This window comes from Andrena cerasifolii, chromosome 3, assembly GCF_050908995.1.
Source record: "Andrena cerasifolii isolate SP2316 chromosome 3, iyAndCera1_principal, whole genome shotgun sequence".
Taxonomy (NCBI): Eukaryota; Metazoa; Arthropoda; class Insecta; order Hymenoptera; family Andrenidae; genus Andrena; species Andrena cerasifolii.
Genome location: NC_135120.1, coordinates 22203849 through 22216438, shown reverse-complemented (window position 1 = coordinate 22216438; position 12590 = coordinate 22203849). Strand labels below are relative to the sequence as shown.

Here is a 12590-nt window from a genome sequence, read left to right as displayed (position 1 = left end):
CAATGTTTGACCAGAAGCTGGACAAGATCTGCTGTATTAGATTTCTTTGAAAAGATTCTTCTTAATGTAATTGAAATCGAATGGAAAATTCTGCCCCAACTTTCGTAGAAGTAGACGCTCTGATAAGAGTTGTGGATAATATAGGAAATAATGGTAAACTGAATATAATTCACCATGGAAAGACAGTCAACATGCTCGAACTTGAGTTATTCAGGATTGTCGTTAAGGGATCCTAATAACAATGCGAGACTCAAAACTTATCCGGTTAACAGCGTTGCGAAAACTGGTCGAAGTCATCCGTCAGAATTGAAAAACCTTAACTCAAGTAAACATCCCTTAATGCTGGTTTATTCGATGAATAGTTTTTTCTTAATGGGATTAAACAACTCTCTTATTGTCTTTGCAATTATAGGAATTATATGTTCTGCTAATATCAGTAGGCAAACTTTGAATCAACAACCAAAGACTTCAGTTGTATCGGACAATGAGGATGAATTCTTTCAAAATTTAAAGTCTGAGATTGACAGAGATCTTCTATCGTAAGGGACTTTGTATCGTATCGGATTGTTTATATTTTAGTTACAACTTTTCATATTCTTTTGCAAACGTAGGTGTTCGAAAGAAAACTACAAGCCAAACAGTATTTATCCAAGTGTGTACTCGTCAAGAAAGAAAAGACCTATAATCGACAAAGAAACTCAAAGCATAATTAAAAGGTTTAAGAAAGACGTAGAAGATAAAAGCGCTGTACAAACGTTACATGATACAAATATGCAGTCTAATATTGCTCTTAATAATAATAGAAAAAGGACACGCGACGAGCCAACGATCGCAATTCCTGACGATATGCAGCAGGAAGATATGGTCACACCTAATTTTTTAAATACGAAATTCAGGTATTTTTCTCTAGAATAAAGTCGATGCGCTACGGTGGTACGAATCTTGCTTTATTTAGTTATGCGGGGTGTAATCATAGTCTAAAACTGCCTCACACAATTTCAGAAATGCCCCTAGTAAATATGTATTTCAAATGACTTCAAAGGTACAAATGAACAATATTTTACCCTGCTGTACAGAGGAAGTAAACATTATTCATACAGAATATGAAGAAATGGTATTTTATGACATGACGTATCTCACTCCTCCAGATAATAATTCAAAAGAGGTATAGCGTTCATGACAGTAAAATATTACAACTATTCAAATGTAGAATACTATCATAATAAAAGATTTCACCGAATTCATAATATATGTAACCATAGTGATAATAAATCGTTAAATTTATAGGATCTTTCTCTAATTGATTGTATTTCTTGCGTTTTGAATCACCCGCTCAATCCTGAGTCGCGTATGTCAGGAGGGGTGTCAGCAGGGCCGCGCGAGGCTTGTTCAGAGTTCTAGAAGGCCCCGCGATCCATGAAAGACTCGTCGTAAATTTTGCGGGGCTCTATGCATAGATATTCATTATTATACTTTTCGGCGTACGATACGTGAAAGGGTTCTACTACACGCAAAGTGCTAATAAAAAATGTCATCTTGTAATTTATAGCTTGCACAGGCTTTGAAGTAGTACCATTTTTGAGCGCCGTGTCTCGATCCCCGAAATGGATTATCGGAGAGAAATCCGCGTGAATCGTTGACAAACCTAGCCAAAGCATAGCGTAGCAAAAGCCTACCCACTATGTCAAACTCTCACTCTAAACAAGTCACACAACACCATTCAGCATTTCAACATATTTCAGAGTGAGGGCGGTATTCTCAGTCGCTACTTATTCTTAAGCAAATGCTTAAGCATTCGACATCTTTATTGGCTACTAGAATTAGAATTATAACTATGATTTCCATTATGTGCTTATTTCTGTTTATGTATGTGTATCTAGAACGGCGGAAGACTATTCGCACGTCAGCTAACTATGTACATCGGTTTTCGGTAACGCGAATTGCATCGTTGACAAACAAATCAAACTTTGAAAATGCTTTGCAAATTTTCAAGTTTTTATTCTACTGAGAAGTTAGAATGTGAAATTAGAGAATAATTAAGAAAAAAAAGTAAAACCGCCGCATTGGGAGTGGAACACCCGACCCTCTTGATTGCGACTCATACGCTCGGGTTTCGGAAATGCGAATGTGGTGAAAAGAGCCGAACAGGCAACGCACGCAGCAACAGTAGGGATAAGCCTGTGTGCAGTCCGGTAAGAGCAAAGTGGGGAACGACGGTAGATCATGGCGGGGGTAAGCAATTGTCCCACGTCCCACGATTGTGGCATCACTGATTTACCCACAATTTTGACACGTGTTGAAGCACGTGTGGACCGGCGTAGCCTGTCGAATGCATCGACTGGCAGCGAATCATTCCGCAGCCTTCATGATTCACGCATTTATTCAAACGTAGTTTATCTCATGATTCCCATAAAAGACGCTTAGACAATCATATATAATATCCTCTAAAAGGAACGACTGATTTAACAAGAAGGTGAGAGTCTTTCACTCAAACAAAATGACGGAGAAATTGCGAAGATACGAGAAAATTGATTTTCTAGGAGAAGGACAGGTTAGTCAATGATCGGCACCGCGCATTAATTTTACCGATATACTCATTCACTTAATTTTAGTTCGCCACTGTTTACAAAGCCAAAGATGTCGAGACGTCGAAGATTGTCGCTGTAAAAAAGGTTCGCGTATATATTCCCCTTTCAGCCGCGAAACAGCGGTACCTAGTAGCAAGTGTCATTCAATTGCTATGATTTCAGATAAAAGTAGGAAGTCGTGTAGAAGCTAGAGATGGAATAAATCGAACAGCACTGAGGGAAATCAAATTGTTACAAGAACTGAAACACGACAATGTGATTGGTTTGCTAGGTACACAGTTTTATATGTATCCCGCAAGAATTAAGGCTGTTCCTCCATACGATAGTTATGTATCTTGTAATATTTTCATTTCAGATGTTTTCGGCCACAAGTCAAACGTGTCTCTAGTGTTCGACTTCATGGATACTGACTTAGAAGTCATAATAAAGGACAGCAATATAGTTTTGACAGCTGCGAACATTAAAGCGTACATGGTTCAAACTCTACAGGGTTTAGATTATCTCCACTACAGTTGGATACTTCACAGGGACTTGAAACCAAATAATTTACTCGTTAACGCTGAAGGTGTCTTAAAGATAGGCGACTTTGGTTTGGCCAAATTCTTTGGTTCGCCGAATAGAATAAACACGCATCAGGTAGTGACGAGATGGTACAGGGCGCCTGAATTATTATACGGAGCGAGGCTCTATGGAACTGGGATAGACATGTGGGCGGTCGGTTGTATATTAGCAGAACTTTTATTGCGAGTACCATTTTTACCTGGGGAGTCTGATCTGGATCAGCTTACGAGAATATTTCAGGTATTACTTTCCGTCGACTATGAGTAGTCAGGAATTGTTAGTAAAAATGCGTATCGCTTACAGTTCGTTGCGATTGATTTATACGCACGATTTTCAGACATTAGGTACACCCACGGAAGAGACATGGCCAGGAATGACAGAGCTTCCAGATTTCATTCAGTTCAAACCGTTTCCTGGGACTCCATTAAAACATATATTCACTGCCGCTGGCGATGATCTGTTAGACTTAATTGCTAGTTTTCTGAATGTGAACCCTTTGGAGAGGTGCACGTGCGATCAGGCCCTTCAGATGCCATATTTCAGCAACAAACCAGCCCCGACCCCTGGACCCAGATTACCCCTTCCAACGTCCGTGAAACGTCAACCGGAGGAGAAGCCTAATCTGAAAAGAAAGCTGTTGGAATCGATGGATGGAGCTTCGCTTGCGAAAAGATTACAGTTTTAACTATAATCGTACTTAGAAATGAATCATTAGGGAAAGCAATAATGTCATTGCCATTTCTCTTATCAATCTCGCGATAGGTTTCCAAATGTAACATACAATCGAGAAAGGCGCAGAAATATGTAGTAAGATTTAATTTATACAAATGCATAGTATGCAAATGATTTGAGATCATGAGATATATCCATTTGCAGTAAAATAGTGCGACTCTGTACAAATTAATAATGTATTTTTCTTACAAGACTGTTATATAAATAATCAAAATTGGATATAATGATATATATATATATACATATGTATATATATATATATGTGTGTGTGTGTGTGTATATATATATGTATACACAGTTCTCGCGTATCGTAAATGTTACGTTTCCTAAAAGCCTGTTTAATTTATAGTGATTATCAAAACTTGAGACCGAACGGGAATGGAATAGGTTGAAAGAATAATACGTTTCTGAAAAATACAACATTATGCTGCAGTACTTTTATTAACTTAAAAACTAGTAAGAAACGTTTGATACGTGAACAATTTCGTAACTTGCCAGATATTGAATTATGATAGCGTAAGAGATCGGCGACTCGCCGACAACAAATTATTAAAACTGTAATCGCATCTCGCAGAGTTTCTCTTTTGCAGCAGGAATTAAATCATTTGATTTCCATAATAAGTACAAACGTTACCAAATATCCCTCGCCTCTTTTCGAAGATGCTCCGAGGACACTTTCTTTTCTCTTTGTGGAAAAGCTATAGATTACAAACGATTTTTCCCCCCCGACACATCCCCCTCTTTCTAAATCAAAAGAATATATCGTCTCATTATTTCTTCTTAATCTCACGATGATTTTGTGTCGTTCATCTCTGTAACAGGCCGACGAACGGTATTTTACGAGTACTGCTCACGACTGATTGTACCTTCTCAATCAGTTTCTACCTAATATCCGTGCATGGCTTTTAATATACATGGAATTCTATTACACATACGCATAAACCTAGTCAATACTGATGGGTAACGAAAACGTAAATACACAATTTAGTAGATACAAATTATATAGAATGCACATATCAGCATGAGTTGGCTACCATTTGATCTCGGCGCAAATGTGGTTTGCTTTTAGAATAAGTTATAAGAATAGAGTAGATCTCGTATTATATTACACGAAGCTGTAACAAAATTTGTTACACTGTACACATAGTTACATTAAAAGCACAACTTAAGGCGACATGTGCATTTTAAATACTGAAGCGACATTCACTATTCCGTTCGTATAATTTTGATTAATCTGGGCATACAGGTGCGAAGCAGGGGGTGGGGCTCTATGTAACTAAACCGTGACAATTTTAAGGTAAGATGTATTAGAAGATTACCACATTACACGTACAATAGATTTCGTTCGCATAGATACGTTAAATGACAAAATTAAAATCCTGATATTACGACCGATTGGGGAATCAATCTGATGGCGTTTCTATTTTAATACGAAGAAGTTGGAAGGACTATGTAAATGCTTAAAATTAAATAACAGTTTTCTCGAAACGTAAGTAATCTCCTAAAGCACCTTAGAATGTATAAATAATAAGTTCATTCTAACATATTGTACTGTGGTCCCTCTTATTCAGACTGAACTATAAGTAACAACTACGTGACACCCTTTTTTAATACGTTAATCAACGATGATCTTTCCTAAAAGTGTATACCAATGCTTGCCAGAGTGAAATTAACGAGAAAGCACAATCATTACCATTGCCATTTCTAACTTAACTGATAATGTACAAATGTGAATAAAATTTTGGGAGGAAATGAACAAGAAGTGTATAGCATTTTCACAATCATATTCAAAGGAAATTCTACGAAAAAAGAAGAGAAGAGACAAACAGAAAAACAGATTGTACAGTATTTGATTTAAAATCATTTCTATGGTACTAATACTTTACTATGCTCTTTTTGTTTACAACATAAATCTGTCCTTTTCTGCAAGTTATTTACACATAAAAAATAATACACTTAAGAAGTAGAGATTTTACTGTACACCATACAATTATACGTAAAGCAATGTTTAGATTTACAAAAATTGATATTACACAGAGTGTAGTATAAAACCAGAAATCATTTATCTATAACGATTTACAAAAAAGTAAATCGCCTTCTCTATATCGACGTGTTTTGTGACATTGTGTCAATACGTAACCGAACATATTTGAGCGTGACAACTGTAGAAATTGCAAAAAAACAAATAATTTCAATTGATTGATTAATACGTTGCTTAACAACATAATCCATTTAAAGTCACCACCGCTTTAAATGTAATACAATAATGCGATAGATTTAATGGTTTTTGCGTTTGTACACACTATCCTCTTATCCTGCGTGCACATTGCAAGGAACATTTGTATTCGATAACATTAGCATTTTTTATTATGCCCTTCTGCATGGCCCTACACGTGTAACATGCTCGTAAAACTTTATTAATCCAGTAGGGCTCAGATTTTCGATAGGATGCATCATCGATCGATGCGTAAAAGTAGGATACATTATAAACAGTACGTAGGACATAGTATTATAGAAACGAAACAATTCTTTTTCTTTAAACACGTAGAGAAATATTAAAGAAACGAAAGTGAGACGTAATCGGTATAATCTATTTTAAATGAGAATATTAAAAACAAAACAACGACGTCATCAAGCACGCGTACTATTTCTAGTACTTTTTAATTGTTGAGATATTATTGTCTTATATTAGCATCCCACGAAGAACACGCACTTGAAACAGCTTTAAAGGATTATTTTACTGGACATGAAATGCAATGAAGATTTGACCATTGTACGCACCCATGCAGAACAATCATTTTGTCCTTTAAATTATACTATGTCCTAAGCAAATATTTCTTTTTTAAGCGGTAATTGATGCGCAGTCTATAGAGCACATGCAGCAGACAATTTGCTCTCGCATTTTCTTTCTAGACATTTGATTCAGTATTTAAAGTAACATATGTAACAACTTATGCAACCAACAACGTGTTATGACTACCTTATAATGCTTATCCTCCTTAATTTCTTATGTTTTTTTTTTTACATTAAGTCAATATTTACCAAGATCTTTAAACAATATTAGTACATTTTCTTGGAGACCAATGGATTCTTTAAATGTCCCGAGAAGATCTTGGGAAATTAAAAACAACGTGTTGTTAGAAGCATTTGGAAAAATATCGCAATTTCAAATGCACCGTACACGAATCTTTTCGAAACGTAAATGTTAACACTTCGCGGATAATGTCACTTCATATTATTTAAAAATCATGGTACCTCGTTTCCAGAACAAATATCCATTTGTAAATGAGAATGAAACTACATACCATTTAGGGATTTAAAAATAAGTAATACATACATTATGATATAACTGTTCGTAATAATAATATCACATCTCCGAATACTACTTAGCAAGAAGTGTTACAAAATAAATGTATATATAAACGAGTTTAGACGAAAAATATAGGCGGTGCATTTTCTAGGTAACTATGATCTTTTTCTCGAGCGCAAAGAAGAATATGTTCACGGTTTCTCGAATATGAACAGTTTAGTATGGTATATTTCGTTTCCAATATGCAGAGATGACTCCACAGTTTCGTTTTGTAAATACTTGTAAAATTATTCTTCAGTCCATTCGTATCACTATTGAAAGTCCAACTTTTATTATACAAAATTCAGTTAATATCTCAATTCTTGATTGATAAGTCCCGCTTTGGAGACGCACAAGTTAGTTTATCCTCAACGAAAAATCGAACCGAAAGTATCGCGAAGAATTCATCGAAATTATAGACCATCGCTACCATTTCCGTTTTATCGATATTCCTGCGTTATATATATATATATGTAATATGTATTTCAAAAAGGAGAAGATAAAAACGCAGCAGTCTCATTGTTCGAATATTTCTCTCTGCATTAATGACTTTGGATCGGTACATATTACGATATAAGCAGAGTTTATAGATCAATGTTTCTATTGGAAAGAGACAAGGAAAAAAATGTTCACAGGCGAACGATAGTAATTTCGTAATTTGGGTAAATTGACGATAGTAATTAAATAATTCGAGTCAACGTACGAGATCGCATAAACATAAACGAACAAAATGCTGTCGCAACGTGAAACACTCTGTGTAGCTTCTTGATTAGGCACAATGTTCGAAAGCAATAAATTCCTATGCCCTGTTTAAATAAAAAAAAGTTCTTTGCGGAACACACTTTCCGAATACAGACTATGCCTCCCTAGAATTCATTGTAATATTAAAAGTATAAATACATATTTCATCGTTACTACTGTTCTTCACTTTATTATATTGTGTGTATTTGTGTGTGTGTGTGTGTGTGTGTGTACGCGCGCGCACGTGTATATATATATATATATGTATGTATGTATATATAAGTATATATATATATATATATATATATAAGTATATATATATATTTTGTGTATTCATACATACATATATATATATATATATTCAGTAGTCAGTCCAAGGCAAACATTATCCGCAGTAGTACAATATAATATAGCTATCATTTTTCGCATCTTTTTAAATTGTTCTACCTATATATTACTTTCTTTTAAAAAATGTATACTTAACATTTAATATAATATAATATAATATACATATATATATATATATACTATATATACTGCATATATTATATATATACATATATATATATATATATATCTCTTTAAAATATTTACAGTCCATGCTATGATACAGTAATTTTAATTGTTTCTTGTATTCATATTTTATAAAGGCAATTATTATCGTAACTATAAATCTTATTTATACAAGTATATGTATACCGTGTAAACATGTTTTTTTTTACAGCAACCGTGTTCATATTAGGACAGTATATGATACAAGGAGGGATGTTACACGATTCATGACACCTCTACACATATGTACACAGGTAGTGTCATGATCATACAAATCATATTCTGCCTCGTTATTGCGTTATAGCTTGGTGCCGATCGAATTATTCCTCAAGTCTAAATATTCGAAATGGCAATCACCCACAATTCAGGCAGCCTGACAGGTATGTCATTACTCTGCCACTCACGAAACTCGGAATACAAAATAACATGAAAACGAAAGGTAGATAAGTGGTAGAGACACAAGGGCAACTCCACTTCTTCTGAGAACTGGAGGAAAAGAAACAGCAATACCTCCCAACAGAACTGTTCGTAATATCCTTCTTATGTAATAATATTAACGATTTACAAACAGCTATATATGACTTTAGTTGCGAGGTTTTCAAATGCAACAGGATAATACTAAGAAATTTAGAGCCCTTATGACTTTACTCAACGACAGCTATATTTAATAGAATTACAAGTTCGACAGAAAGCTATAACGTTTTGTAAACGTGCTGATTATCTCGAGTAATAGATTAAGAAATAACAGCAACCAATTAATTTCAATTAATGACCCAAATATTAATCACAAGTGGTAACTAGATAATAGAGCTTTTGTTTTGCTAGCCTTGAATTATTACATAGGCGAAGTAAAAATGTATAATCATAAATCAACCTGTGCATTTTTATTTGTGTACACTATTTGAGAGGTCGTCGGAGGTGATTATTGATAGTTGAATGAGTCATTAGAACATGATATCTTCTCCATTCTAGACTCTTATTAGATAAGAGCAAATTAGAATAATTTATACACTATATATTTGATTAATTGAATACTCTTTTTATACATAACGAAATATAAGCAGTTACTTAAAAAGGGCTGATTTCAAGTTCTGCAATTGAGCAAATATTATAAAATTCATATAAACTTAAAAAACCATCGGAACATAGTCCTTGCTGGAGTAACAAATATTTCGGTTAAGAGTCTAGAACAACGATTGTAAAAAATATATCTTATTAAAGTGATCATTAACTAACAATAATTTTTGGTGAAAAAAATAAAAGAAATAGTACTCTTTAGTAGTTACTACTGTGTAGAATTTTTCACGCAAACCATCAATACTTTAACGTCTTATGAAATTCGATTACTTAAAATTTTGTAAGCAACAAATACAGAATGGGGAAACCAACAAGCTGTTAAACAATTTTATATACCGTCATGCGCATGGCGCAATATTTTCCTGTGCTATGCGCGATGGAACTTGATCGTAAAGAGCACAAACCTTGATATTTGATCGTATTTTCAAAGCCCACTTGTGATTAACAGAAAAGTTCGTTTGCGACGGTTTTCCATAATTCTGTTGAATAATGCTGCTAGTATAGCGTAGCAAACTATTCATCCGAAATTTGATAGATAGTGGAAAGACTTACAATAATAAATGTCCAGATTATAGATCAATGGTATCCAGTGTGTGCGAATTTTTTGATGCATTGTCCTTTGGTGACGTGGTGGCAACACTAACTTGTTTGTTGGTATTGTTCGTGAATGGCATTGAAAACTTAAAATCTCCACCATTCGGTAGCTTGCGCATAATCTTCCCGGACGTGATCAGCCTTCCAAAGCCTTCCTGATGCGCGAAAGCGTATCCGGAACGTAGGGATCGTCGCGTTCGTCTCGTAGAAGGCGTACGAAGTATGTCTTGACTTTGGCGCGAACGTAGCTGTGCCAGTCTCTGCTTAAGCCTGACTCTGTCGGATAAAGTTGGCCTAACATCTATGAAGAAGAATCTCCACGACAGTACGGGTATTACCAATATGATACACGAGATGACTGCCGTAAACCAGAACGTTGCCTCGGACATCGCCTAAAATTGTACGTACAAGTAGTTCAATGTCGCGTACTAATTACGGTGAGAATATCATTGCACGAGATATACATACCATAGTAAGACTGCCAACGTAACTACCACCTATGACGAAATTATAGAAATAATCTAAAATGAAATACCAAACAAGCGAGCCCCAAACCATAATATGATTAACGATCGTCCAATATGATGTGTCAAGGGCTATTTGAACAGTCACCACTATGACTAATATGGTGGCTACAACACTTCCCAGCAGCATATGATCAGAAAGTACATAGCCCTTTGGCGATACTCCATCCTTATACGTCCCTATAAAAAATCATTTTCAATGCTTTGCATACGTATGTCGAGAGAGAATGGATATATAATATTATCGAAGCTTACCGTACGGAACTAAGAATAATACGCAACTAGCGAAGAAACCATGTATGGCACTCCAGCAGAATTCCTTTTTATTAAAAAGTAAATTCTGCAATCCAGGTGCGTAAAGTTTTGGGTACAATAAACTATTCTTATCGTTAACATCTTGATCGAATATACCAACTGCCATTACGGGCAACGACGTATAAAAGAGATTGTAGACAGAAATGTACATAGGATCGAATACAGTCTGCAGAGGAATAGACATTTATTAGAATACGATAGAAGGCTCCTGTTCTACGAGAATCTAATCGGATTGCTGGGAAATCAGAATTTTTATGTTAAGTTCAAATTACAGTACTCAACTTTGGAACTAGCTGCTCTACAAAGGAAGTTTGTAAATCACATTCGCCTTAAAACTCATCACTTTGTAATATTATACGACTACGATGTAGAGGCGTTAGTAATCAATGCCGCGGGTAATAAGAAAATCTTACCTGTGCGCTGAATCCGCAGAAAAAGGCAAACCAGATGTGGCATAGCGTAAACGCAAAATTCTTGTAAAAAAAATACCTAAGAAACTTGCTCATTCTATAGTACGACCATCTACCATGAACAAGGAGCAGTCTTTCCAAAAACCTAAACTGTCCTATCGAATAATCGGACGCTAACACAGCTTGCAATCCTTCCTGACCGCTGATGCCGACACCGATGTGAGCTGTCTTTATCATCGAGACATCATTAGCTCCATCGCCGATTGCCAGAGTCACTGCGTTCTTATTCTTCTTAATTAATTCGACAACCATTGCTTTTTGTAAGGGTGTCACGCGACAACATATCACAGCTTTACCTGCAAGTTTTCACATGCGAGGTCACAGTGCCACACTGGCAAGTAAAAGAAGGAAGAAGAGCAAGCAATTTGTTAGGGATAACTTACATTGGCTTGATACATCGAGAAAAAGTTGCTCAAGTTGTGGATGTAATGCATGAACTAAAGAATGTCCGTTAATAACTACCGCGAATCCAGTTGCTTGTTCCATTTCATGTTCATCTTGTTCATCTCTGCTGGGATTGTATTCTGTATCACTGCTGCATATAGAAAATACAATGTTCAGATGATTTATGCGGAAGGTGCAAATTACTTTACAAATGCTTCAATTTCTTGGAGTCAAACGTGTAATTTCTTTCAAATTTACACAACAAGTTGAATATACAAGATTCTTATCCAACGTAACGAGTGACAAAATACGGTATTTAATTGCTTGCATAATAAAAAGGGAGACTTGAATCGTTTCTTTGGATATATATATATATATAAAAATGATGCGCATTAATCGTAAACAATACACACAGTGCTCTGTATATCATAGGCTACTGATATAATGACATAACATAAGCACTATAATCTTCGTGTCGTCATTATTATCGTCATTAAGATTAATTTTAAGCATACAGAAAGAGAAGGAGTGAGTATCAAGCACATGGTAATTATCATTATTCCTTTGGACTAATTAATTTTAATATAATATCATAGAATACGGAAAAGGTACGAAATGAAAAAAAACTGTAATGTTCGAAACAAAAGACTAGTAGCTAAACTACTATATTGGAATGTCTACATTATAAACAGAATTACCGACA

The 12590-nt window shown here is 35.2% G+C and overlaps 3 protein-coding genes across 13 annotated transcripts in view; 2 read left to right on the top strand and 1 right to left on the bottom strand.

Moving 5' to 3' along the window:
* Positions 1-111: 111 nt before the first annotated feature.
* Positions 112-1300, top strand: LOC143366760 (uncharacterized). Its single transcript, XM_076808117.1, has 4 exons — positions 112-325; positions 413-539; positions 612-896; positions 1003-1300. Exons 1-4 carry the CDS (start codon positions 175-177, stop codon positions 1169-1171), a joined length of 732 nt encoding a protein of 243 aa, XP_076664232.1. The 5' UTR covers positions 112-174; the 3' UTR covers positions 1172-1300.
* Positions 1301-2361: 1061 nt separating this feature from the next.
* Positions 2362-4118, top strand: Cdk7 (Cyclin-dependent kinase 7). Its single transcript, XM_076808098.1, has 5 exons — positions 2362-2551; positions 2613-2672; positions 2751-2859; positions 2944-3389; positions 3487-4118. Exons 1-5 carry the CDS (start codon positions 2498-2500, stop codon positions 3832-3834), a joined length of 1017 nt encoding a protein of 338 aa, XP_076664213.1. The 5' UTR covers positions 2362-2497; the 3' UTR covers positions 3835-4118.
* Positions 4119-4285: 167 nt separating this feature from the next.
* The window catches only part of Atp8b (ATPase phospholipid transporting 8B), a 69816-nt gene continuing 61511 nt past the window's right edge, over positions 4286-12590 (bottom strand). For 9 of the 11 annotated variants that reach the window (XM_076807994.1, XM_076807995.1, XM_076807997.1 and 6 more), the window contains 5 exons: positions 11887-12038; positions 11447-11799; positions 10974-11199; positions 10663-10898; positions 4286-10586 (listed from right to left, as the gene is read on the bottom strand). In XM_076807994.1, the coding sequence (XP_076664109.1) occupies positions 10170-10586; positions 10663-10898; positions 10974-11199; positions 11447-11799; positions 11887-12038 (1384 nt within the window). In that variant the 3' untranslated portion in view covers positions 4286-10169. The remainder of the gene's footprint in view (positions 10587-10662; positions 10899-10973; positions 11200-11446; positions 11800-11886; positions 12039-12590) is intronic. The other 2 variants (XM_076807999.1, XM_076808001.1) reach the window with 1 other exon arrangement.

Coding starts and splice junctions, on each gene's coding strand:
- LOC143366760 (XM_076808117.1), top strand. CDS start 175: ATGGAAAGACAGTCAACATGCTCGAACTTGAGTTATTCAGGATTGTCG. Junction 326..412: donor ATTGAAAAACCTTAACTCAA/GTAAACATCCCT, acceptor TTGCAATTATAG/GAATTATATGTTCTGCTAAT. Junction 897..1,002: donor TTTTTAAATACGAAATTCAG/GTATTTTTCTCT, acceptor ACACAATTTCAG/AAATGCCCCTAGTAAATATG.
- Cdk7 (XM_076808098.1), top strand. CDS start 2,498: ATGACGGAGAAATTGCGAAGATACGAGAAAATTGATTTTCTAGGAGAA. Junction 2,860..2,943: donor CAATGTGATTGGTTTGCTAG/GTACACAGTTTT, acceptor TTTTCATTTCAG/ATGTTTTCGGCCACAAGTCA. Junction 3,390..3,486: donor AGCTTACGAGAATATTTCAG/GTATTACTTTCC, acceptor CACGATTTTCAG/ACATTAGGTACACCCACGGA.